The 25,241-nt window shown below is 39.8% G+C and overlaps 1 protein-coding gene across 3 annotated transcripts in view; it reads right to left on the reverse strand.

Moving 5' to 3' along the window:
• gbf1 (golgi brefeldin A resistant guanine nucleotide exchange factor 1) overlaps positions 1-25,241 on the reverse strand; it is a 71,328-nt gene that overhangs the window by 25,122 nt on the left and 20,965 nt on the right. For all 3 annotated transcript variants that reach the window (XM_061040507.1, XM_061040508.1, XM_061040506.1), the window contains exons 4-9: positions 14,316-14,447; positions 8,028-8,146; positions 7,415-7,523; positions 7,068-7,128; positions 3,040-3,094; positions 105-252 (exon numbers count right to left, since the gene is read on the reverse strand). In XM_061040507.1, coding sequence (XP_060896490.1) covers positions 105-252; positions 3,040-3,094; positions 7,068-7,128; positions 7,415-7,523; positions 8,028-8,146; positions 14,316-14,447 — 624 coding nt within the window. The remainder of the gene's footprint in view (positions 1-104; positions 253-3,039; positions 3,095-7,067; positions 7,129-7,414; positions 7,524-8,027; positions 8,147-14,315; positions 14,448-25,241) is intronic.

Here is a 25,241-nt window from a genome sequence, read left to right on the forward strand (position 1 = left end):
AAGTCAACTGCAGTATTTGTTGTGATCACAGGTTTAAGAAAGTCCTGAAAGCTGAGGGAGGATGATTGGTGCCTGTGTGGTTATTAGAAGTTTGTGTCTTTTACCTGAAATGTTGTTGTTACTGAGGGTGCTGGACTGCGCTGGGTCCATCTGACCGGAAGAACTTCTGACCATGTGGCGAGGTGGCCTTGGTGAGCGTTTCTGCTTTTTCCATTTGGATGACTCACTCATCCCACCAGCACGCATCTTCAACTAGAGGAAACAGATTGAATCAATGAGTAACACTCGAAAAGAACCTCACTGCTGGATCATCACTTATTGATAAAAGCCATGATCAGATAGGATGCTATGCTAGGAAAGAAACATTCAAATGTTGTCCTCAGAAGATAAGAAATGTAGCTGATAGAATTTGTAAGCACTAGGGTGAGAGGCTTTGACACTCCATGCTAAGAAGCATTAGTGAAGGTTTTTCTCGACAGCAAAGACCGAACTGTAAGCCTGATGTGTCTCCACATCACATCATCAGGGTTGAAGACTAGTTTATTACACTGTAATAACATACTAAAGCAACAACAATGCAGGTATTTAAATAAAGCTTTTATATATTGAAAGAAACGTCAATTGTCATCTTGTATAACATATCAGACCCAGAAGGGGATTAGGAACATAAAAAAGACAACTGAGATAAAGAGTGAGCTACAACAAATAACATCCTATTTGATCACAGCCAATGAACACAGCTTGTGCTGTGAATCAACCAGCAGAGAATTCCAAAGATAATTGCACAAAAGAAAAACAACAGCACAGTGTGAACATGCTTACAAATACTATAGATTAATCTTCCTCTTATTCTGCTTTGATGTGTCCCGTTGTTTTATACGGTTCTATAAGGCCCTCTCTCATGATCACTTTTTTTGGCTTGTTTATATTGTTTTCTAGTATCAGGCATTCTTCTAATGTCTACCTGTATAGTGATCTTCTCTAACATTTCTTTAAAAGAATACATAAAAACATGCTCTATGCTCTAACGGCTCAGAAAGCATATGGGTGGCATGATAGATGAGACGTATGCATGAATGGATTAACCCATAAAAACAGTCGTTCAAATGCAATATGAGAAATCACAAGCACAGACATGTTATACTGAACTAGGTTTAACGTAGGTCAAGAAACATCTACCAGATGTTTGATCTTTAATACATGAATTTCACTTCTTCATTACAGCACAAGTTAAGTTCCTCTTCTAGTTAAATTCACAGACTAAAGAAGTGGGAGGTTAATGAGGTCTTAGAAAATGGACAGGGGGACAAGGGGTTAGGGAGAGAGGTTCTCCAGCCTAAATACTGAAAGTTATCTTCCTTACCTGCACTCGTTTGTTTTTCCACAAGATATTGTAAGCCTCAAAGAGAAGGGGAGCGGGCATGTGCCCGTGATTAGTGATGGGTAACATGTCAGCAGTGGGACCAACACAAGACACACTCGAGTATACACATTGATGCATGATGGGAGGGGGAGACGGGATCCAAACAGAGCATAGGGTTTGGGGACAGACACAGCCACTACAGGCTCTAACCAGCAGAGAGCTAATGTGTGAGTGATCAGGCAGACAGAGCATGCAAACAGCGACAACAGCTACAACTATGCTACAAGAGTGATGCTTTATTACAGCAGTTTTTAACCAGTAGGTTTAAAAGTTGGTTTGGCAGAAACACATTAACTTTCCTCCACTGATGTAGAGAATACAGCCACTTCACACATACACACTCAATCTGATGTGTCCACTCCTGCATCAGCAAATATATTTACAGACGCATTTATAACTACACACATGTAGTTATCATGAAATTTTAAGTTTAAGTCCATACCCAAGTCAGATTTGTGTCAGTTCGAGAAATCGAAACAGGCTGATCAACAGGAAGCTTCAACTATCAGCTCCTGTTTAGTTCCAGACCATTAATGTGTCTAAAGGCTAACTCTTTAATGTTAGATTGTCCAACATCAGTCGCATTCTGTATCCACATTAAACAGCCTTCTGTTGGACAGATATTTAAAACTTACCAGACAATTATCTTTGAAGTCTTTCAACCCACATTATGGAAGTTTGAAGTGTGCTATAGTAAGTTAAAGTCATTTAAATTTGCTAAGGGTCATCAAAGTGCTCCAAGAAATGTTAACATGAGTTGCCCTTAAGATGCATTTAAATGGCAGCATTTCATGCTTACAATATCCTGGAAGCTGCTGCTGACACTAAAGTCCTTTATATTAGTATTTGCAACAACAAAAAAACTGTGAAACAACACGTAACTGTTCTCTGAATGAATGAATTCAGTGATGATTGTTAATAACTTAAAAATGCATGAAAGATTTGAAAATCACCAACGTTCAATAGCAACCCAATGCAACCTCATGCACTCCCAGCAATAAGCCATGTTTAACCTGCCTATGTCAGTGCACTATGCCAGAAGGCAAACCACACACACAGTTAAGTACCCTCTCTAGGCCACTCTGACTTGTGTTTCTACGCTGCTCTGCAAAAATAAGATCCTGAGTGTCCAGGATGCAGGATGAGGTCTGTGGGAAGCAAAACAGGCAGACACAGAAAGATGGGCAACTCCAACTGAAATCTAAAAGTTTGATAAAGTTAAACTAAATTAAAGGGCAGAGATGAGATATAAGGGAGCTTCATAATTTGAACATGTGACAGCAGCAGGGAAAGCATAAATATGTGTGTTAAAGGTTGATTCAGACTTTAAATCCTTTTATTACACAGCTTAATAAGTCAAGGTAGTTTTTCCTAAAGTGCTGTAAAGTAAATCAAGTTGTACTGATCACAATATGGAGGGATAATGTGGCTGTGATGGCACTTCTAAGAAGGTTAAGTTATGTTTTGTCATTTACTGTGATTCAGAGCTATCAATAGAACATTCAGAGAGAAACAAAAAAAAAACAGCACAATGACGATGAGAAAATAAACAAGACTGTGAGAATGGACAAAAAGTGAGCCGATCAAATACACATTCAACATGTCACTTCTGTTACCTTCTTCATGTTGGCACCCACATAACTCTTGGCCTCCTCTTTGAACTGTGGTAGTCTGGAAGAAGAAAAAACACAGTTATATGTATTAATGAGGCTTTAAAAATATATTTTCTGACATAAACAGAACCCTCAGTTGTTCATTGCAGAGGCATCATACTCATAGGAACAGTGGGAACTGTATACATGTAACTAAAAAAAAGGTATAAAGTAGTGCCAAGTTTTAACAACTGTCCAAACAATGTTGGCAACATGACACCTTTTTTTTTTTTTTTTTAAAGATTTCTTTTCGTCTTTTTGTGCCTTTATAAGAGAGACAAGACAGTTGATAGAGCCAGAAATCAAGGCGAGAGAGAGAGTATGATGTGACATGCGGGAAAGGAGCCACAGGTCAGATTTGAACCCGGGCCGCCCGCATTTGAGGACTGCTTCCGTACCGTGCGCACTAACCACTGCGCCACCAGCACCATTCAACACAACACTTTCAATGACAATTTCCCCTGTTAGAGGAGAAATTCAGATTTGTGTGCAATGTACACAAACTAGCAAGACAAAAAGCAGAGGTAGTCCACAGGTTCTTGCCAACACCTAACTGGGGTTATTATATTTAAATTAAACCTTCCAGAAAAGGTGCACACTCAATCTGTTATTCACTTTTTTTTTAAGTGATTTTATCACAAACCATCGCAAGGCACAAACCATCTCTCTCATTGGTTTCTATCTGAGTAAAACATGGTGCCACTCTTCTACTTCCATCTGCCTGCCACACCTCTTCATATGGCTGTGATGTTAAACCCAGTTAATCCTTATGCTGCATGCATCATGTAATATAGTCTGCTCTGTCAGTGTTGAGATCTTCTTTTTATAAATGACACATTTTCCTCTTGAAGTAGACAACCTATGAGCCTTTGTTTACAGCAACACTTACCTGAGTATAGAATGACCTAGTGTTGTGTTTAGACAATCAGCATCAAATGACAAAACATCAAAATATGAGGAACTAGCGATGTAGTTTCACCCCCGCTAGCCACAGCAGCCGCCGATGGCGCAAAATTACGATTTCTGTGTCATCGGAGGCTCCTTTTGCAGACAAGAAATACAAAGATTTCCCGTCTCAGGGTAAAATGAGGGCGGGATGCACGACCATTCAAAAATACTACCAGGTTTCTAATGATACAAAGCTTGTATCCCTCCAATAAACCTGAGTTGTTGACAACTTTTCATGAGTCCAATGTTCAGCTGTTTAACAGTCCAATAGCCGAAGACATTCAATTAACTATCAAAAGCTATTGACCAACAACCATCAAACTGGTTGTTGAAGATTTACTGATTTAATAATTTGACGGTTGTTTTAGTTCTTAATTAAACTATTTCTAGTTATTTGCATCTTTGGATTGACTTTCAAACCTGTTTATTGTCTGTCTCCCTACTCGCTGAAAGTTTGATTAGCTATTTGAAATACAGGGATTACAAATTATTAAAAAAAGGAATTTAGAATGTGTCTTAAGCTGCTTGAGAGGCAATATCAGGGGGAGGAAATTGAACTTTTAAAACCTGAGCCAATGAACTTTTTAAGCGTTTAATGAGCAATGCTGGCTGCTGTTCTCAAGGCAGTACACAAAGAGTACGTTAGTGTGTGTGTTGGTGTGTATGCTGATGTGGACTCTTAGGCTTGGCTGGAAAATGAGATGTCACCAGCAGTCATGCACACATACACACAGACAAACAAAAAAAAAAAGGAGCCTGCAGCCCCCCTCCTGACATTAAATCAGCGTTAATAGAGTGTTGTCTTGTGAGCCTGATTATTGGATGATCTGTGGGTCCAACAGATTAACATGCCTAATACTTTCAGCAGGCAATCTAAGACTCCTTCTGAGGAGCTGAGGAGAGCTGCTGCTCATTATTCTCTGGTGGATGGTGGAGGGGGGGGCGTGCAGCCCAGACCCTTTCACATCTCTATTATCCTGAGTCTGTGGACAAGTGGGGGGCTGGGGTTGAACTGGAGCAAAATGAGATGTGTGATGTGTGGTGTGTGTGTAAGAGTGTGAGCGGTATCAGAAGGAAGTAGTAAAATGCCCTCAATAAATTTGTATCTCATGTTCATGTGCAGGAATGTCTCTGTTTACGACTGTGGCTGCCGCGCTTTTCTTGTTAAAGGATATGATAACAAGGTGCCATGTAAGAGTCCTGCCAGTAAACAAAAACAGGCCAAGAATGATTGGAGGGAGCATCAGTGAATGGCGACAAGCTTGGCAAAAACCAACACTGGACATATCTGGAGGGACAATAACCCTCACTTTGTGATCAATCCTGCATCAAATCGTCTCAGTGGAGACACACACGCCTTCAGAGGGGAGGTGGAAAAAAACACAACTGTATTTAAGCTCTGTTTGTTCTGCAGGTGAGCTCCTTTACATGCAGATGAGCTGAGAGCTCTTTTTTTGTGGCTGATTTTCTTGATTGCTTCTGTCTGGGATTGCTGGCAAAGCGTGTGTGTGCACGTGTGTGTGTGTGTGTGTGTGGGTATGCTTCTTAGTATTTATGGGGCTGGCAGCTTTGCCGTTGGAGAAGAGACCAGCTTCATCTATATGCAGATCACGCGGTGTGAAGCTCAATTGGCTCATCCGCTTGTCTGTGACTGAATGTGACTGGCACTCTGATGCATCTGCACAGGTTGGTTTGCGTGTGTGTATGTGCGTACATACATATGCGTGTGTATGGGGTGATGGGTAGAGAGAGGCTCTTATGCTAAATGCCAAAGGGGAAATCATGTTATGGCATTAGTGAATCAGTGGCCCATTGACCCTTTGCACAGTACCAAATGAAATTCATGAGCTTCGATGTGAATAATGAGGCCTGAGAGACCGATATATGCAGATAACCACAAATCTCTAATCCAGAGGTAATGGAGGAGTGCAGGGGCAGTCTGTTCTGCTCTTCATCTGCAGGTAGACGACCTGAGATTTTTGTGTTGGAAAATTCACTTTAAAGCAGCTTCCATACTATCCTACAAGTGTTGGACTAAATGTTTGACTTGAATAAAGTGTTCATTAACATTATGTTATAACATGTACCAATACATTACCTGGCACTTTGGATATTGCTCAAGTTGGGAGTTCAGAAATACTTGAAAGCTTCACCTGTGTCTAGGTACAGTGAAGGTTGTCATAATTTCCGATACTTGGTTACTTTTTGATATTGCATCTTTTAAAACGATACAATCCCTGTTATTTTAATGACCTATAGTATCAAAGAGTACAGAAAGAAAAAAATAGATGTCTTGTCATTTCATAAAGATGCAGAAGTGATATTGTATTTCTTATAAACACACAGAGATCAGAGGATGTGACGCTGTCTAAATTGCACAAGTACATTAGCAATGTCTGATTACCTATTTGTTCCCATTTATTTGTGCATTTTAGACAGTGTTGAGTGCTGAGGAGTCTGCCTGCAAAAATATGGTGATTAAAAACAAGAAAGCACCCAATATTTATGAATTATTGATTTTTACTGATATTGCATTGAAGTCTAAGATTTTGGTACCGTGATAACCTGGGTTAAAATAATATGGAATATAAGCAAAAGTATAAATGTTTTGCACAGAAAGCGTTCAGCAAATGTTTGACTGGTTGAGTGGGAGTACTGACACATGTAGAAGTGGACAAACGAGGGGCGTGCACTCATTTCTCTCCCACTGCAGTTTTTTTTTTTTAAATACTTGTACATCCAGGATTTGACAATAGAGGTTTTTATCTCAGCCCTCCTCTAGTGGAATTTGAAAACTGAGAAAAAGTCACTGTGACATTTTTCACTAGATAAAAAAAACAAATGGTAATGCTCAGCGAGAATATACACTTTTGCCTTGTGTATCCTCTCTTTATGCAGTGTACAGTGGCACAGGACAAACTATTTGGCAAGCGATAAGGATTGCATATTAAAAAAGATGTTTTGGTAGAAACAGGTCCTTAAAAAGCCTAAATGTCTGCTATAAGCTGCCCCATATTCCATTCACCACTGTCCCATTTATTTACCTGGAGAACAGTAGCTGCACCATGTCAACAAGTGTATGTTCAGCAGATTTCCTGAGGAGCTCTGCAAGCACAGAAGAGAAGTCAGAGATTAGACCCAAACAGAGAGGCAGAGAGTTTAGTCAGAGTTAGAGGCTGCATGACAAAGAGACAATATAAAGTAGAGTCTTCATGACTTCAAGTTGAGAGAGATCGAGAAACATGACACACAAATAGTGAGAATACGGCTACATCCATCAATATCTAATCTGAAAGATTTGATAAGTCAATAGTCTTTTCTCCTGGTCAGTATAGGGCCAATCACAATCTTGTCAAAAATCTGGGTTTGATGAGTGATTGTTGTGACTTACCACTAAGGCGCATCTCAAAACAGATCCTAAAGCAGGACTGCATGATCTCACAAACAGATTCGTTGGTCAGATGGGCTCCGACTGGTGTCAGCAGTAGAGTCCTTAGGACCTGAACATAGTACAAGAAGACTGTTTTGAAAAACCAATCTACAACCCTTAAATTAATCCAAAAAATAAATCAGACAAGTTAACGGAAAATACATAGAAAATAGAATTCTCTCGTGAATCAAAACATCCTTTAACCTGACTACCTGCTTCATGCACCATGTTCCTTTAACAAGCATTAAGTGATTTAGTCAATATTTCAGATATTCATTTCTTTTTTGACAGAAAATTCCTTGAATAATGTATTTTATAGGTATTTATTTTATTCTTTGTTTATTATTATGTACAGGAAAACACAAGTTGGTGAAGCCTTGTGCTGCAGAGTATAACAACCACAACTAGTGCTGCCTGGCTTGTTACTCTAGAGCCTCATCGCAGCGGCTGTGGGTTCGATTCCAATCTTTGCTTTGCTTCATGTCATCCCCTACTCTCTCCTTCCAACATTTCCTGTCCTATCAAATAAAGGCCACAAAATCACTGAAAAAAAGACAAGTGCAAGACTTTGTACCTGTAGAATTTTCATAAGCACGACTTCATCGCTGGCAGGGTCTGTTCCCACAAATCGAGCATGTGTGACTGCATCTGCCATGTTCTCAATGGCCTCTGCTGCCGCTTCATGGTTAGCATCTGCAAACAGACAAGAGAGATCATGAGAGTTTTCAATGGGCGAGGAAACTGAAGAGAAGCAATGTTACCGAGGGAGGAACGAGTCTTTGAGTTTAGACTCTTAAATGTAGATCAAAGCCAGCTAAACATAATCATGGAATACATTCACTGGCCACTTACATCTACTATCCGCTCAACATTCCTACTAAAGAGCTCTGCCATGATTTTGTCTTTAATAAACTTTGCATGTTCAGGATTTGGGGATGATGTCAGAGAGGTTTTAATTCATGATTATTGATATTGTTTCACATGTCATGTGGTCGTGTTGAACTTCAATACATTGTATTGAAAAGTACATTGAATGTGCAATTTTAATCAAAGTATTTTGATTGGGTCATTGCCACTGACTGAAGTGATCCGTTGAAGAAATCTCTAAAAAAAAAATTATCTACGAGTCATTTCGACACCCAAATAGGTCATTAAAAAAGGGCACAGGTTTAAAACATTTAGAATTTCCTTTTTCATTTCATATTTCGGCCGGACTTTGAAATCAATGTGGTGTCTAATACAACAAAAATCTAATCTGAATGCATAACCTTTCCAGCGGTAACCGAGATGTATGATTAATCAGCCATTACATCTATGTAGTAGGGGTGATGATTGTTAGCGAACTAAGCAACCAATAACACATCTCCAACAGCTTCACACTAAACACAACTAGACAAATCTAGTACAGCCTGTCCACATTGTCCTTCCAACCCTTGAATCTAATGACCAGATGTGGCCTTTTGTTGGAGGTAGGCTGGGACAAATTGGCTGTCAGAGCAACAGGAGCCAGTGTTTTTGAAACCCGAGCGGCTGACCAGCTATCTGCCTGGAGCCAGCCTGTTTTCCTTTCCCATCGCCCTCAGGAGCAGCAATTCATTAACTAATAAGCACAGGGGGGAAAGAGAGGGGAGCGGAAGGACAGAGTGAGGGAGGGAGGGAGGAAGGGAGGGAGGGAGGGAGACAGAGAAAGGGAGGTGCAGATGAGAATTTGTGAGGAGATTGGGAGCTCAGGGTTTAAAGTGACACTGCACCTTGCTTAGTGAGCATATCATTACTCATGTGCAATTAATAATTGGTAAATGACATAACTTTAATAAATAGATAAATACCACCGGCAAATGTTTGGGATGTTTTAGTCGTTGGAGGCTGTTGGACAGAGCTGCAGTGCAGAGAGCTTAGCAGTAAGAAGTTAATGGCTGAGATCAGGTTTACGTGTTGTAGAGGCAATTTCCACAGAGCAATGCTAACATCCCTCCAGAGGGCGAGGGCAGCAACAAGCGTGGAAGTTGTGCTGAAAACATCCAACATCTAGACACAGAAACTGGAGCCACAGGGGGATCCAACAGAATGTCAGAAGTGATATAAAACACTAATCCTTCTCTTGGCACACAGTCTATACACGCCGTGTCCAGAGGAGGGGTGGAGGGGGCATTGTTAAAATATCACTGAGGAAAAGAGAGGCTCAGTAAGTGTGTGTATGTGTGAGTGAGTGTGTGCCTGAGGGTATGTGGGCAAAGTCAATGGGGGGTTGAACCAGCTGCCACATAAAGCAGTTAAAGTGATATCAAACTCTGGTCACAGAAATCAAAGACTGTCGTGAGAGAGCATGAGCAGAGAGCGCAGAGTGGCTGGTTTTTAAGAGTGCAGCACACAAAAAGCTCTCTAGCTACATGCTGCATGAGGGCCAATACATCTTTAGAAACCAAACAAAGGGACTGCTGCCCTTTTTTTCCATGGTCAGAGAAGAAAATTAGTTTGTTCACCTGTTCATTTTCTGAATGGCACAAGATCACCTTTCAGCCAGGCTGCAGCCGCTCCCGGCATTAGCAACATGGTGGCTGAACACAGGAGTTAATGCATAGAATACATTAAGTACTAGGATTTTGTTTGGGTGTTCTATGGCAATTAAGTGTTGGTGTTTATGTATCCATTTGTAATGAGTCAACAAATGTAAACGAAACAACCCTTAGTAATTGACGTGTTTCTGTGTAGTTCATTTTCATTTAATAAGTAAACAAATGAAAAACAACAATCAGATGAAAACACACTGCACTACAGACATTGTTTTGAAAATTAAATATATTGGGCCCCATTTTCCTTACTTTTTGTAAGTAATGTTCTATTTTTCTGTATTTCCTAAGCTATCGCTGTCTTTGTCTCTTTCAGTTTTATTTAGTTTAGATGCATCTTCACACTGTTTAAACTGTTTTCTTCTGAAGTGCATGATGTGTCTTTTTTTTGTTAATTATACCAGCTTTCTGAAGGCTCCTCTTCATGACACAGCAGTTTTATCAGTCCATTATTAAAAACTAAATTTCACCAAACTACTGCAAACATGTGGTGATTTGTTTCTGTTTTAACCAGAATTTATTTATAAATGGATTTGGTTTTGAGTTGAGTAGGAGGCTGTTTCTCTTTTCTTTGTTCCCCTACATGTAAAATCATTTCGCATTCCATGTGCTTCTTTCTTTTCCTTGTAACAGTGATTTTATTTAAGAATAACAATGTATGGAACCCTTAAATCATGGCAGACTACAGCTGTACACTAAGCTTATATACTCTAGCAGTGGCTGCAGGTTAAGCCTCAGCTGAGCCTCGCTCTGAGCCCTGTGGGGGCTAGTGACCACATGGCTGCTAGCAGCACTGTGAGGGGCTTTGCTGACTGTGCGGGGCAGGAGGAAAAGAGGGAGAACGAAGATGGAACGGGGGAGGAGAGACGAGCATGGGGAAAAGACAGGAGAGAGAAGGGATCTGGATATCTGTCAGCAGCTAGGCTTAGTTTACTGCTCCCTTCATGCCAGTAGACCTCCGGCCACAGATTGAGAGGAATTATCTCCCACTAAATGAAATGGTTGAGTGCAATGAGTGGGTGTAAGGAGGAGATGATTTCCTTTTGCTTTCTCTTGGACCTTGTACATGCTTAAAAAAACAAAACAAAAATTAGAGGAAGGTGGTGGACATGTTTTAGGAGTAGGGGGAAATGTTTGGCGTTAACCACTGTAGTGGAGGATGAGATTTAACAGACAGCATTTGTAGGAGTGTAACTGCCTGTGGGTTTTCTGACTGTAAAGTTAGAGAGGGATCATAGTGTAATGTGTTCTGTTCCTACCTAAACTGATCGTAAATGTCAACACACACATCCTTTGCTGATGGCTTACAACTTTAACACAATTAATTCAGCAACTATCACAATACAATAGCAACATTATGTCCACATACAGAAGCTCTTCAGCAGTGTATGTCTCACTGCAGGTTACTAAACTAAAACAAACAGATTTTTTTTACCTTATCACATAAAAAAAAAAAAAAAAAAAAAAAAACTGAAACATAGTTGAAGAAAATCTGAATCCAAAAGAGATGAGAAATATTGTGATCATAATGGCCACAAAAGGTCGATTTTGTATTTCTTCCAAGCCAGTAGATGGCAGTACTCGACAATACCAGCATTAAAGTGCTTTCTGTCTCTTCAGTAATATACATCCAAAGGTCAGTTGATGATTCTAGCTCATATGAAATAAGTATTTTGGGCATGAATTATTAATAGTCAGTACAGACTTAAAGACATCCCTCTGGATTTTTGAGAATTTTTATTTTTATGAATAAATAATGAACGTTATTGTTAAAATATTGGTTTATGATTTGTGTGACTTGGTTTGAAGTAAACTTATGTGAGCTCATACAAATCTAACTAGTGTTTTTTGACAGCAACAATTGTCCTTATGCATGGACGATGTCATCACATGGTTGGCCTTAGTTGGAGTTACACAATCTAGTTGGTTTTCACAATATTACTAGCACTGAGCCATCAATTATCCCCAAATATATCCACAGTTTCCTTCATGGTTCCCTAACAAATCCTGATCCTGATGAATACATAAAAGAAAGGTTTTTCTCATTTTGAGTTGCAGGCTGAGTTGCAGTGACACCCTTCATATAGCATGATGTCTGCCTCACCTTTAGATTTATTCATAAAAAAAAGCCGGTCAAGTGTTTGATATTCAGCAAGGATACAATTTTAAACCACTGTTGTCTCTTCAATTAAAAGTCACAGGACATGTCAAAATTGTTATCTTCTTAATAACTCATGGAAATCTATATTCTGTAGTTTTACAATTGACTTGACGACTGATGCAATTACTGCAGGGGAGAGTACACCTCAACTTGAAAATCTAAATCTTACAGTCACTGTACACCTTCATGGAAAAATGTCTTGAGTCTCCTCAGGGAGACACATTCTCCAAGATCAAGTTTCAATACTCTTTGAACTCACATTCAATATTGCATTCTCACAGCCTGACCCCACCCCCACCCACAGAACCAGAAATGGATGCATGGCTTAGTAAAACAAGAGAAGGAGATAGTGAAAGCCGGCTGCAGAGACTTTACGCTGTTTGAGGAACAAAAGGCAAACTGCGATAAAGGAGGGTTTATAAAGATGTCCAACTTTTGTCAGATTTATACATCTTTACAGTCAGCGCAGAGTGAGAGCAACTGAGCTGCATCACCTCGGTGGTGCTCCCCTTAGAAGAGTGTTGATGAGATACTAGTCGTGTTGAGATGGCGTCAGGGGTGTGGGGTGGGAGGGTGGTGGGATTAAGGGAGCTAGTGCTGGGTCTAGGGTGACAGACAGAGGCTCTGGGAGTCAGGGGCTGATTTAGTTGGTGATCGTTGAACAGATAGTATTTACCACAGAGGCTCCCCGGTGGGGAACAAGAACACATACCCAGTACTTTTTAATAGTGGGCTACAATGTTCCTGTAGTTGTTTAGCGATGACTGCAGCTGTTTTGACAGCAATGTTATGTTGACTCAACTCCTGCTACTTAGACCAACATCTGGTGACTTAACAACACTGGCAGACACACTGTCATATTTCCATGATGAGGCTGATGAAGACAGGCAGTCCTGTGCATACGTCAACACAAGTCAGCTTCTGCATCACTTATCAGAATGCTGAACTTGCATGACCATCAGCCGCAGCAGTGGCTAACATTTAGCATGCCGTTAGAAAAGATGAGCCATATGCTATCGGAAGAGAGTGCCCCATTTTTAACAAAAACTAACATGTGATCAGTATCTGGATAAAATATGTGGATATAACACATTATACACCAGTCCAGGCCTAATATTTGTATTTTGCAATAACATATTTGTTATCCAGATTTCATCTGTACTATTTTGACATCAATATACACAAAGGCAAGGTAAGGACAAAAGACCAAAAAATACTTCATATCGCTTATGGCTGAAATTCGGAAGCCTTGCTGAAAAAAGTAAAGCTAAAAGTAAAATTAGTTAGTACTCACAGAGTTTGAATACCCGTGACATGACTGTATTTTAACACATCACAATGTCCTGAGTCTTTCATAATGAAGCTGCTGTGTGGGCTCTGTTTTTTGTTTTTTTTCACGGCAGAAAAAAAGGGGCTTTGCATTTTTGATTGGCCTGAATAAACGTCACTTTCATTTGACCAAAGCACCTTTTACACATGCACTGCACTCCTGAAACTGTCCTGACATTTTCCAACTAGAATAGATTGTGTGAATGCAGCCCAACTGCCACATTTTTTCAAACCAATTTCATTCTGACTTTTTTCTGACAGCATTCAAGTAAAATATTCTCAGGTTGAGTAATGTGTTAACACAGCAAGTGATATTCAGGAAAATTCACTGTCACTGGTGAGAAACCTGTGGGATCTTCATGCATGTATTGAAGCTACTTCATAGTCTTCTGTTTGTCAGAATGCGACAAACTCAAGCTCAAGTCCATTTACCATTAATTACTGTGAATAAATCCAGTTAACCTTCACAGTGATATAAAGGCAGAACTGTGTGGTTGTGCTATATGATAAAACCCCTTAGTGTGATGCCACGCTGTGATGCGTTATAAGCTCATTTCTGATCTGAATTATTTAGTTAACGTTGTTTATAGTTTACAACACCCTTTTTCTGTGCTGCAAAGACATTAAACCCATGACAGATGACTGAAATATAAAGTAAACAAAAAAAAAGACTGAATCTTAGTCATTCATTGTCATCAGTTTCATGTGCTGGTTTTTACCACATACAACAGTACGTACACGTTCATGGTCAACTTAAATATTACAGAATAGAAAAAAAAAAAAACACATGACGATTTCTCACCTATAAGGCCATAGGAGAGGAACTTGTTGACGGAGGTAAGGGCAAGGCCTGTTATTGGTCCAGTTGTGTCTTCAGAGCGGACCACTTCTAGGAAGGGCCTCAGGAAAATATTGGGTTCAACATCTGATAATTCTGAGGAGGAAACAAAACACATACAACAGTAAGCATTATGAGCACAATATCAGATCACTTTCTTACTAGTAGTTAACTTCAGCCCCATCAGTTTATTAGATATTTAATTGCATTCCAATAGGTAATCAATACCTAAAAATTATACTATTTTAACACCAAGCACCACATACTCAAAAAGAGAAAGCAACTCCCTTCTTTTCAGCTTGAACACTAAAACTGGGCAATTTTACACCTCGTGGGGTTCCCCTGTGAAGACGCTGACCTCAGAAATTGCTGCTCACACAACAAGGCAGACCCAGAGTGGACAACAGTGCTTTGTGGAGTTTAATGTACTTTTCCCTGCACTGTGTATAAGGGTCTGTGTAAACAGCACCGTTGCCCGAGGGGGCCCGATAACTGAGGAATTAACGTCACAGGATGCAGAGAGAGAGGGAAGAGAAAAAAAGAAGGGAACTATGAAGGCGGTAGAGATGGGAAGAGGGAGAGAACAGCTACGAGACACTGAAATAAATAATTCAACTGTTTAGGACAATGATCACTCATTTTGCTACCTCAAGATAGCATCATTTCAATCTATGAGACAAAAAATATATTGCAATACAATTTTTTTAACCAGAGGAGGGCGCTATCTGCTTTTGGCTTTCCTTGTTTGATATCACTAGCTGAAGAACAGAGGTGTACAGACATGGTGGACGTGAGCAAAGATCTGCGATGGCAAAAGTACTGTCTTGTTTCAAAGCGACAGCGAAGAAGTGATATAAGCAAGACCATAAAAAAATCAGCCCTAATGTGTTCTACAGACGTCATAAGCAATGATTTACCAAAAACATTGCAAAGATAAAAAGGTTATGCCTTCTGAAATTAAAAACGTTAATGGGGAAAACATTCTGGGTGTGACTTTGAGTATGAATCCTGTTTCTTAACTCCTGGGTCATCCGTGTCAAGATGCTATTGTTTGTACTCGCTCTAGCAGACTGTATGATATCCTCACTTGTGCTGTGAGGAAGAATATCTTTCTGCCATAGATAAGCAAGAAAAATCACCCTCAAAGGCAAACTGGCATAAGATTATCATGGAGTGTTTTCCTCTTGAATATTTGACCTGTTAAATTCACTCTACGAAAGGACGATTCATGCAAATATGTACCCTACACCTCCGTTTCTCAAACTCTACTGTGGCTTCGACACTTGCAAGCATTTTGCTTGACTAACTATGGACGCAGCTCTCTTTTGGAAAAAACAAAAACAAGAAACTATGGTTGATGATGGTGTTCAGACCAATTTTTTTCTGAGCCATTTGTTATTGTTTGTGAAAAAGAAGAAATACCAATAAATAAATTTGGGGAAAAAAACATCAATTGATTATTAATAAAATATTATCTAAGAGACCAAAATAAAAACTGATTCCTTTAATTTATCGAATCCAGTCCTTCTGCAGTCTAAGATGCAGCAGATCTCCCTCTTCATGGACAAAGGAGCTTCGCTGGGCAATGCACTGTGGGAAACCACCTTTAGTCAATGCACCCTGACTTCAATAGTCCCTCTTTTTTTTGGAGAATTCAGAGAGGACGGGTCAAGGAGGGGGGGGGGGACAAAAATACAAAACAGGTAAAAAAAACAACAGAAAATTAGTGGAGTCACGCAGGCCGTTGTGAAATGTTGTGCCAGAGGAATGCTTGCCACAGCAATACTGTGAGGATTATGGCTTTCTTAAGAGCAGCTCCACTCCAGACGAGAAAAAACAACTTGGACATCAAAAGCGCCGGGGAGAGGGTCCAACCAATTTCCCAAGTGCACATGTGACCGCCTTGCATTAGCGTGTGATATCCAATACCCCTGCGGCTTGTTTGGATATCAAATATGAAATAATTTGGAAATTTACACAGTCCCTTTATCAGCCGCCAGGTCACTTTTGGGCCTCGCTTTCAAAAGCAAATCGTGCTCGCTTCTTTTCTGAATATTTTTTCATCTGGTGTTTTATTTTAGTTATTGTAAAAATCTGAAAGCTTAGCAGTTTTGGCTCAATGGATGAAGGGTAACTGAGTGTAAATTTAGCTACTAGAACTACAAAAAACAAATCATCCAAATCATAAAAGATATAACAAACACATGACTTAAGCAAAGTCTTAATATAACTCAAAAAATAAAACTTAAAAAAGGAGTTAATTTCAAAGAGAGAGATAGCTCTGTTGGTTTGATCCATCCATCAGCTGCAAGAAAACTTTTTAAAGAGGGTTTTTGTGTCCCATTACTTTACAGTGTAGTAAGGGGGGGAAGAAAGGTGCTCAAATGAATCTGTCAATAGACCCTGATGAAGACTTCATCAGATGCGATCACCCTGTAAGTGCTGTGGCTGCGTTCCCAAAGACCACAGATTGGAAAACTCAATTGTGTTGTATTGATCCGACTGGCCATCGGTGAACACAGGGCTGACTGGAGCGGTCTGTCAGTGGCCACCACCAATCTTCTTATATAAAGTCTAAATACAGGCTCTGTACTTCAACTCAATCTCCGGGGCTTGTGGAGTAGAGTGAAATAAATAACGACGGCTACAGCTGTGGTGAGGCAATCATTCTATAACCAGGTTAACCTCTGGCTGACATTGACCAAAATAAAAAAGAAAACGCAGGATTAAAGCAGCTCAACCAGGCGTGCATGTTGCCATCTAAGGGCTGGGTTTGCTGGGTACAAGTCCTGATTTAAGAATGTGTACAAGTCCAACTCGAGTACAGCTTAATTGGTAAAAAAAAAAAAGAGGTTTGTGAAATGAGCCCATTACGATTCAGCATGAACCTAATCCTATCTTTCGTTACCATGCAGGAGCTCCATCTTTCTGTTTGGAGCTGTAGGGAGAGTATCCAGCCATGTGTGGATTACCTCTCCAAATGACCCCAGCAAAGAGAGAGGGAAAGCAGGGGTGAACCTTTGCCCCCCAGGAGAGCACCTCGGGATGAGGCCGGCTCACCGCAAAATAGAGGCCATCTTTAAAACATGCACATGTATTGGCACTGGAGCAGAAAAGGCTTAGAACTCAGGGAGCAACAGCAGGAGACAAATCAGTGCTGCAGATGCACCTTATTGTCAGGAAAACAGGAGAAAACATCTGCTCAGAGAACATCTAGATATAAAACATAAACAATATATATATATCCAACCAAACCATCTCTATAGAAAAAAAAACACAGAAAATACTCAATGTGAAGGCTCCAAAGATCTTTCCAAAGCTCTCTAAACAGAGCCAGGCGTTAGGCAAACAGGCCAGTCTTCCACGGAATCACAGCATATAAGAGATGATCAACAGAGGCAACGTTTCTAGTGCTTTCAAGTGCTGGTACAGGAAAATAAAGAAAGATTTACATTTGTACCGTACTGGAATTGCTCTTGTAAAGCAAATTTAACAAAGAGTACAGAGGATATTATCCAAATGGAACAAAAATGTTGCAAAGCAGAAACGCTTCATGTGATGTTACATTTAGTGTTAGAGATACATTTTGCACCTCTGTGAGCTCTGAAAAAGGTTGCAGAAATACACAAATAAGTCTGTCTCTCTCATAGGGAGCTATGATGAACAACAGCTTTTCTTCTTAAAATGAAAACACCAGAAGAAAAGATTATCGCACGATGATTGGAGGTAGTTGAGTGGCCAACTTGACAAAAGATCATAATTAAACATTAAATCCACTGTCTGTAATCAACCAAAGATCATTTTTAAACATGACTTTAACATTAATCTGCAACTACAAATGTTCTGGTTGTTTGTGTTCTTAAAACAGACTTGCTAATCCTAGAGACGCATTCTTACAACACACCCTATGATACTCTTTCAGTTACTGTGATTCTCTTTTGTTGATACTTTGATTCTGTCAAACTACACATAGCATCTATATAGGCAAATATTCACATTATAACAACGTACAGCGGTCAATTTTGCATCGTCTGAACTTGCATGTAGTTTTTTCAAGTTATGTCTTGCCTCAGGAATAGCTGAATTACCTTGCAGCAAGCTGTCGCATATCTTAGAAGTCATAGCAGTAAAAACCTGTGTGCACAGCTCATACACACAAAAGCCCACTAACAAACAGTTCACGTGTGTTGTGATAATGGGCAAAAACAGAATGACACCTTCTATAAGGTGCAACAGAGGCAGGGAGGGTTAAGGGAGGGCTGTATCCCCCACTTTGACCGACGCAGCGGCCCAAAACCAAACACTGATGGTTATTGATCTGGACCTCTTCAGCTGCTAAAATTAAGAGTCATGGTCCTTGGCTGCGATGCAGAGGCTCCTCGTGCTGAGGAGAGAGGCAACGCTTTAACAAGAAGAGCAAGGCTAAATGAAATCCAGAGAGAACGCTGCTGTTCATCTGCCGAACAAAGTCCCGCACGACAGTATTCTTATACATCTTTCGGGAGAAGTTTGATGAATGTCAGCTTTCCTTAGCCCTCCGCCCCCCCCCTACTTTTGTTTCACTCCTCTCTCCTGCCCTCCATCCCTGTGTTCTCCTGAATGAAATTGACACTTGTGAAAGGGGGCAATTAGGTTGGAACAGTGCTATGGAGCTACATATGGTCATTTCATTGAGCCACAGAGGTATTTTATAGATGCCTGGAACAATGCCTCTGCAGAACCTAAACAGGCAATTTGAAAGCCCCGGAGAAATTAAAAGTTTTCAAAAAATGCTTGGGAGGACGGCTGTAATGGCTACTGCCAGAGAGCATTTCCTGAAGGGGTACATGGAATATAGTTTGCATTTGTATTTACAAGAACGCTCAATCGAATTGTTCAAGAAACAGAGAACCAACAGACTTACAAGTATGTATAAGCTCCTACAGCATAATCCACTACTGAGTCAATCAAAAACATGTCTTCACATTACTTCTATGGAGGAGTATCAAGCTTTTCACCCAAGTTATAACAGAAGCCTTCGAGGTACAGCTTTTGGATGAACAAGCTGCTAATCCTTATTTAAATATGATGATTGCAGCTGGGGTATTGTTAAATAATCTAAATTTTGTTTGAATACAAAGACAAGCAACAAAAGTCGTGTTTTTATCATTTGAGGAGCATTTAAAAATAAATCTCTCTGACTGATCTGAAGAAGATGATCAATACTTGTATTTCACTTTGATTTGAAGATTGGATTCATTTAATTCTGGATTAGGAAGAAAACTGTCTCAGAGCTTTAGCTTTTAGAAGATGGAGCAGCAATGCTTTTAACAAACACTAGGTCATAGTGGTCATCAGCCTTGTTTTAGCCGCTCCGAACAGGTCGGCAGTCAGATTTAGAATACATTTTAAGATTTCACTGGCCACCTTTCTGCACGTCATGATTTATCTCCTGACAATGCTGGATTCTTGCTCCCGTGAGCCGCAGCAGAACAGTTTTAGTTCCTCAGGCAGGGCTCTGCTGGATGTAACTGGCTCAGAAGTAACAGTCGGAGATTCAACTTTTAATTAATGATGGGTTTACTTGTTTTATGTTGTGCACTGGTTGATTTATTCAAACAGACAATAAAAGAAAGCTAAAGAGGTCCTCCATGTAAAACATTATTCTAGCTCTTTGTTTTCTCTTTTAAAGATTTGCATTAGATAAACAAATCTCACTTGCTATGCTTATTTTCTAACAGCCTAAAAAAGGAAAGATGTGCCTTGCAGGATTAGAGTAAGAGTCAAAGGTGATATGCTCCGTTATTGGGTAATGCATTAAAGTGTCAGACAGAGGAAAAGCAATAACGCTTTGTCTTTTTGTTTAAATCTCTTAAAAGACTTTTGATAGAAAGGTTCTTTAGTCAAATCTTTTAAGCTAAATGCTGTTTTCATGTTGTAAAAAATAAAGAAGAAGGTGATTTTAAACAGCATGACTTCATTACTGAACCTTGCCTTGGCTGGAGCCTGTCAGCCACTGCAGGATTTTGCACCTGTTATCCTGTACATAAAATGTATTTTCTATGCTGCATAGTTTGCACAGAGGCCACATTATTCCGGCGGGGAGCTGGCCCGGCCCCAACGTCCACTTAATGTGTTTCACAGCCTGCTGTCCCTTTTGTGATGGATGGACATACTTTACGCTTAGTGTGCTTATAAATAACGGATGTTTTATCCTGCTAAATTCACCCACACAAACACTTCTCTATTAATTTGTGTTTGTGTGGGAAATAGTTTGTATCACTGTGAGCTCAAAGAAGTAGTTTGTCAGAATGTTATGGTTGTTGAATAAAATATTTCAAAAATATATATTTTTATGTAACTGAAGCTGATAAAAAAATAAACTTTACACATTTCTTCATAAGCTGCCTCGTGCTTAAATGCTGCCATCTAATCCAAACTATCCCATTTCATTTTTTAAGCAGAAGTGTTTGCTTGTAGTGTCCCACTGAGGTGCCCTTCAGATGAGGCAGGCTCGCATTATCACCTCTATTTCCAGAAAAACAAACATTGGAGAGCAAGACGCACAATTTCCATCACATCCTTTAACCATGTACCCTTGCCAATGTCAGTGTGTGTCTTGGTGAAGATGTTGGGCGGGGAAAGAAGAAAGGGGATGAGGAAAGGATCAGGAGAGAGGGAGGTGGGGAGAGGGAGTACAGTTGGTGTAATGAGGTTTGGAGGGCTGGAGGTTGGGTGGAGTGAAGGGTTAAGCTGCAGATGGCATCCATTCGGCTGGATAAACCAGCACACATGCTCTGGCTCGGACTGGATTTTACACCCCTCTTATGAGTGCCGCCATCCCCAAGTGCAAGCCGTGAATGAAGGATGGAGGGACAAAGAAGAAGGTTGAGAAAGAAAAAGCAACAGGATAGCAGAAGTTGCCAACGAAAACTAGAGATAGAAGTGGGAATAACTCAAACAAATGCAAGAAACAGGGTTGAATATGGCTAATGTGACCAACAGATTTAGCAAAGAGATCAGATGGAATTAAGTAGACATATCAACTACAGATGTACACTTCATGACAAGTTTATGACTATTCAAAAGTTGTGGTGACCTCAGATTCATATCACGCAAATTGTTTATTCATTTCCTTCTCTCTCCTGCAGAGGTGGGTAAATCTGCAGCTGTAAACACATTTCCTGTTGTGGCTCTTTCATAATAAAAACATATCTACAACATAATAAGTGGGGACTATTATTTTGAAGGATTTTTCAAATGTGTTAATCATTAAATTAACTTGGCTTTAACGGAGCTACAATAAGAGAGATTTTCATTAACACTGTGAAAAGCAACAGCCTGCTTCTTTTTATCATCTCAGACTCAAGACAGAGGAGTTCTCTGTTGATACACATTTTCAGGTAGACCTGATGCAAATCTATTCCAGCACATAGCCTATGTTACAGCCCCAGATAGACAGAAAGAGACTCCATGCAGGCGAGCACACCTATATTATTTACTGAAATCTGGAGAGGGGAGAACAAAAAATTACCTGATTGCTGTGCCACAAATCCCTGTCATTGTGAACAAATTAAATTAACAAAAAAGTCACACTTAATATTGATTTCAGGGCCTGAGTTTCAGTGCGGGATTGCAGGAACAGAAAAAATATGACATTCCTACAAGTCTGGCTCTCATAATGCATAAATTTAGAATGATGTCAGCCTTACAATCCCTCCGTTTATTACACAGCGAACATTTGACTTCAGGACAGACTGAACAGAGTGAGCGACATTAGTCTGGATCACCTGCGCTCACGTGCATAAATACACACATGCATTCAGGCAGGTGTGCAGTGAATCACGAAGTAGAATGTCTGCCAACACAGACTATAACTCAGCAGCCCACCCAGGTGTGATTACAGTCCTTTAAGTAAAGTTGCCAACGATTTGAGCTTTTCTTTTTCTTAATCCGCATGAGATAGTCACGATCCATAAACTAGACAATAACCTCCTTTTCCTCTGTATTTTTCGTGTATATGCTGCTTAACATTGTACATGCTCTGCATCCTGCACTAATAGATTAATAGAAGACAAGTTTAAAAATCTTGCCTATTTGAACAATTAAGGGAAGGTAATCCCCCCCTAACTTAAAAATATATATATTTAAAAAACTAAGAATATAACTAAATAAAGAGTACTGCTAAATGTCTAAAACATTTTATATAAAAAGTCCAAAGGTTTTATTCCATTTTTTGGTTTTCCCTGCTGTAACCAAACATACCAAACTGTGACCCAGGACCAAACGTTATGTGTGTGAGTAGAGAAGTGGGGAGTTACTGTCCTTATTTGTTTCACCTGCTGCACTCCTTCAGCTCCCCACTAATGGCTTTCCCATGGGGTAGGAGAGATTCCAGAAACCACGCACTGTACAGGCCGACTCTGCTGTGTTCACATGAGACACATTACACCACTGCAACAAAGGCTTGCATTGCAACTACAGAGTGTTGGAAAGTACACATGGCCAGTACGAACAAATTGTTGTAGTGTTTGAAAAACTACTGTTGAGTGGATAAGGACACTTCACAGGAATCCAACACTGTTCACAAAACATTAAATTAACTGGCTATGTAGACAAAGCTGCTTCAGATTCTTATTAATTAAATGAAGTAAAATGAAGTACAGTGTCACATAATGGTTCAAGGTTAAGGAGTCAATACATGACACTGTTTCATGATAGCATGAAGCAGTGAACATCAATTCAAGATTCCCCAACTCTGGCACTCATCCAGCGTTAAATCCCTTAAGAACTCCTACTGAACTATCTCAGGGCTATGGGTGATTTTCTTAACAATGCATCACAGCTAGCTGAACCATCACTGGTGATGCTTTAATTATTCTATATCCTTGGTGAGGATGACTTTAAGCCATTAAATCAACACAGAAGCCGTGAAGTTATAAAATGTTTCCTGTGTGATGTAAATCAAGAAACCATCAAGGTCTAAGAAATATGTTAAGCTGTATTTCTGATTTATGAGTAAAGACATAGTGAATAATCTACCATGAACAAGCCATAGCACTTCTTTCAAACTTTATATTTAAATGGTCATGTACAGGGCCCTCTCATTCCTACAATGAGAAAAACTAAAGGTGCACGGATAGATCGGCTGATAACCGGAATCTGACCATTTTCAGCCCGCTGCTGTGACCTGCCGTTCATCACAAATATAGACGATCTCAGACTCCATCACACGAGCCGTTTCATGCCGTGCACCCAGCGACACAAACACTAACGGAACGGCCACAAACACAACAACTTAACAGTCACTGTTTTATTATGCACATTACATTATTTCTTATCACAGAAAAGTTCCAGATGTCATTTTTGCTTTTAATTACAGTGCTTTACAGAAGGAAAATCAGTATCAGCCAAAGATGGTGTCAGCAGGTCAGACCAGGTAATAATCAAAAATTGGAATCAGCCAAAGATAATACAATCGGTGCGTCTGTGAATAACTATAAGGAATCAAAGATTGCATTCATTCATCACGTGATTACACTGATGTGATTACATCGTAAAATAAAGAAATCTGATAACACATTTAACATTTAAACAGAATCTGTAAAATATTCAAATCAAATTCAAACGGCCTTACTTACATTAAAATTGATAGGCAAACCATCCTGACAGAGTCTCTTCTTTACCAATAAGTGAGGTGCATGTAGAATATGTTAAGGAATTTCAAACTACATGCAGGAAAGCAGGATTCAGTGGAGAGCCCAGGCATCCCATTTCATCCCTGCCACAGTGTTCGAAGCCTTCATTTGAATGTAGCCATTCACAGCACATCTCATCAGTATTAATAGGCTGATACCACTGTATTTAGACGTGATGCTCGCTTTATACCCAGCCAGCATTGACAGCAAATCCTCTGTGTGTGTTTAATAAATCGCAGCAGTTAGGTGGGATGGCTTAGTCTCAAGTCACCTAATGACTATATTATGAGCCCCAGCATTAAGAGGGATTAATACTAATCTTGGCTGTTTCAGTTTACCCAGGGCTGAAGGGGTGGGTGGTTTGAGAAGACAACAGAGCAGTGTGTGTTCCTCTGGCCAGCAGCTAGTCAGCCAGTTCCCAAACACAGAAAAAATACTTTACTGAGTTGGTTTTGCATGCTGATCACTGCCAAAGTAAAAGCCTTGCTGATGATCCATCTCCAGGGCTACATGCTGTTTAATGATTTCAGAGCTAACACATGAATGAAAAGGTTCCCCTACACATTGCACCTCACCTTGAGCTTCATGCAGAAAACAAATAGAACTTGTCATAAACAATCTAAGCTGTTATTAACTACTGTTACACAGGACAATAAAACAAGATTGATTGGGTGTAAGGAAAAATGTAAGCCCATAATAATGTTTGGACATTTCTACACGAAGAAAAAATCAACAGCCAAATGTGTAGCAGTAACAGATAGTCTGCCAGCATGACGCATATACAGTATGTCTGAGTAAAGGGCAACTTTCAACTGCTTAGTGCTGTCTGACCTCGTAGCGAAGAGAGTGCCGAAGAGTTGAACTGAGAGACAGTAGAGCAACAGTGAGAGTGAAATATATTGAAAGTGATGTTTTGAAAGAAATCAATGAAAAATGTGATATGACTTCAACTATGTAGGTTATAAGGTCACCAGCACAACTAGTAAAAAGGAGGAATGAAGAGTTGTTGTTCCAACATTAAGCTATGTAAATAGGTGAGACGACAGGAAGGGGTGGAGCTTGAGAGAGACAGTGATTGTGTCACTGTTGCGTTGAATTAAATCTTCAAATTATTATAATTCTTAAGTATGATTCAGTGAAAAATGTGAGATTCACTTTTAAAACCAGTCTAATTCCTTTGTTCTAACTTTTTCAGAGGCTGTTTCAAGAGATG

Source organism: Labrus mixtus, chromosome 6 (genome assembly GCF_963584025.1).
Source record: "Labrus mixtus chromosome 6, fLabMix1.1, whole genome shotgun sequence".
Classification (NCBI taxonomy): Eukaryota; Metazoa; Chordata; class Actinopteri; order Labriformes; family Labridae; genus Labrus; species Labrus mixtus.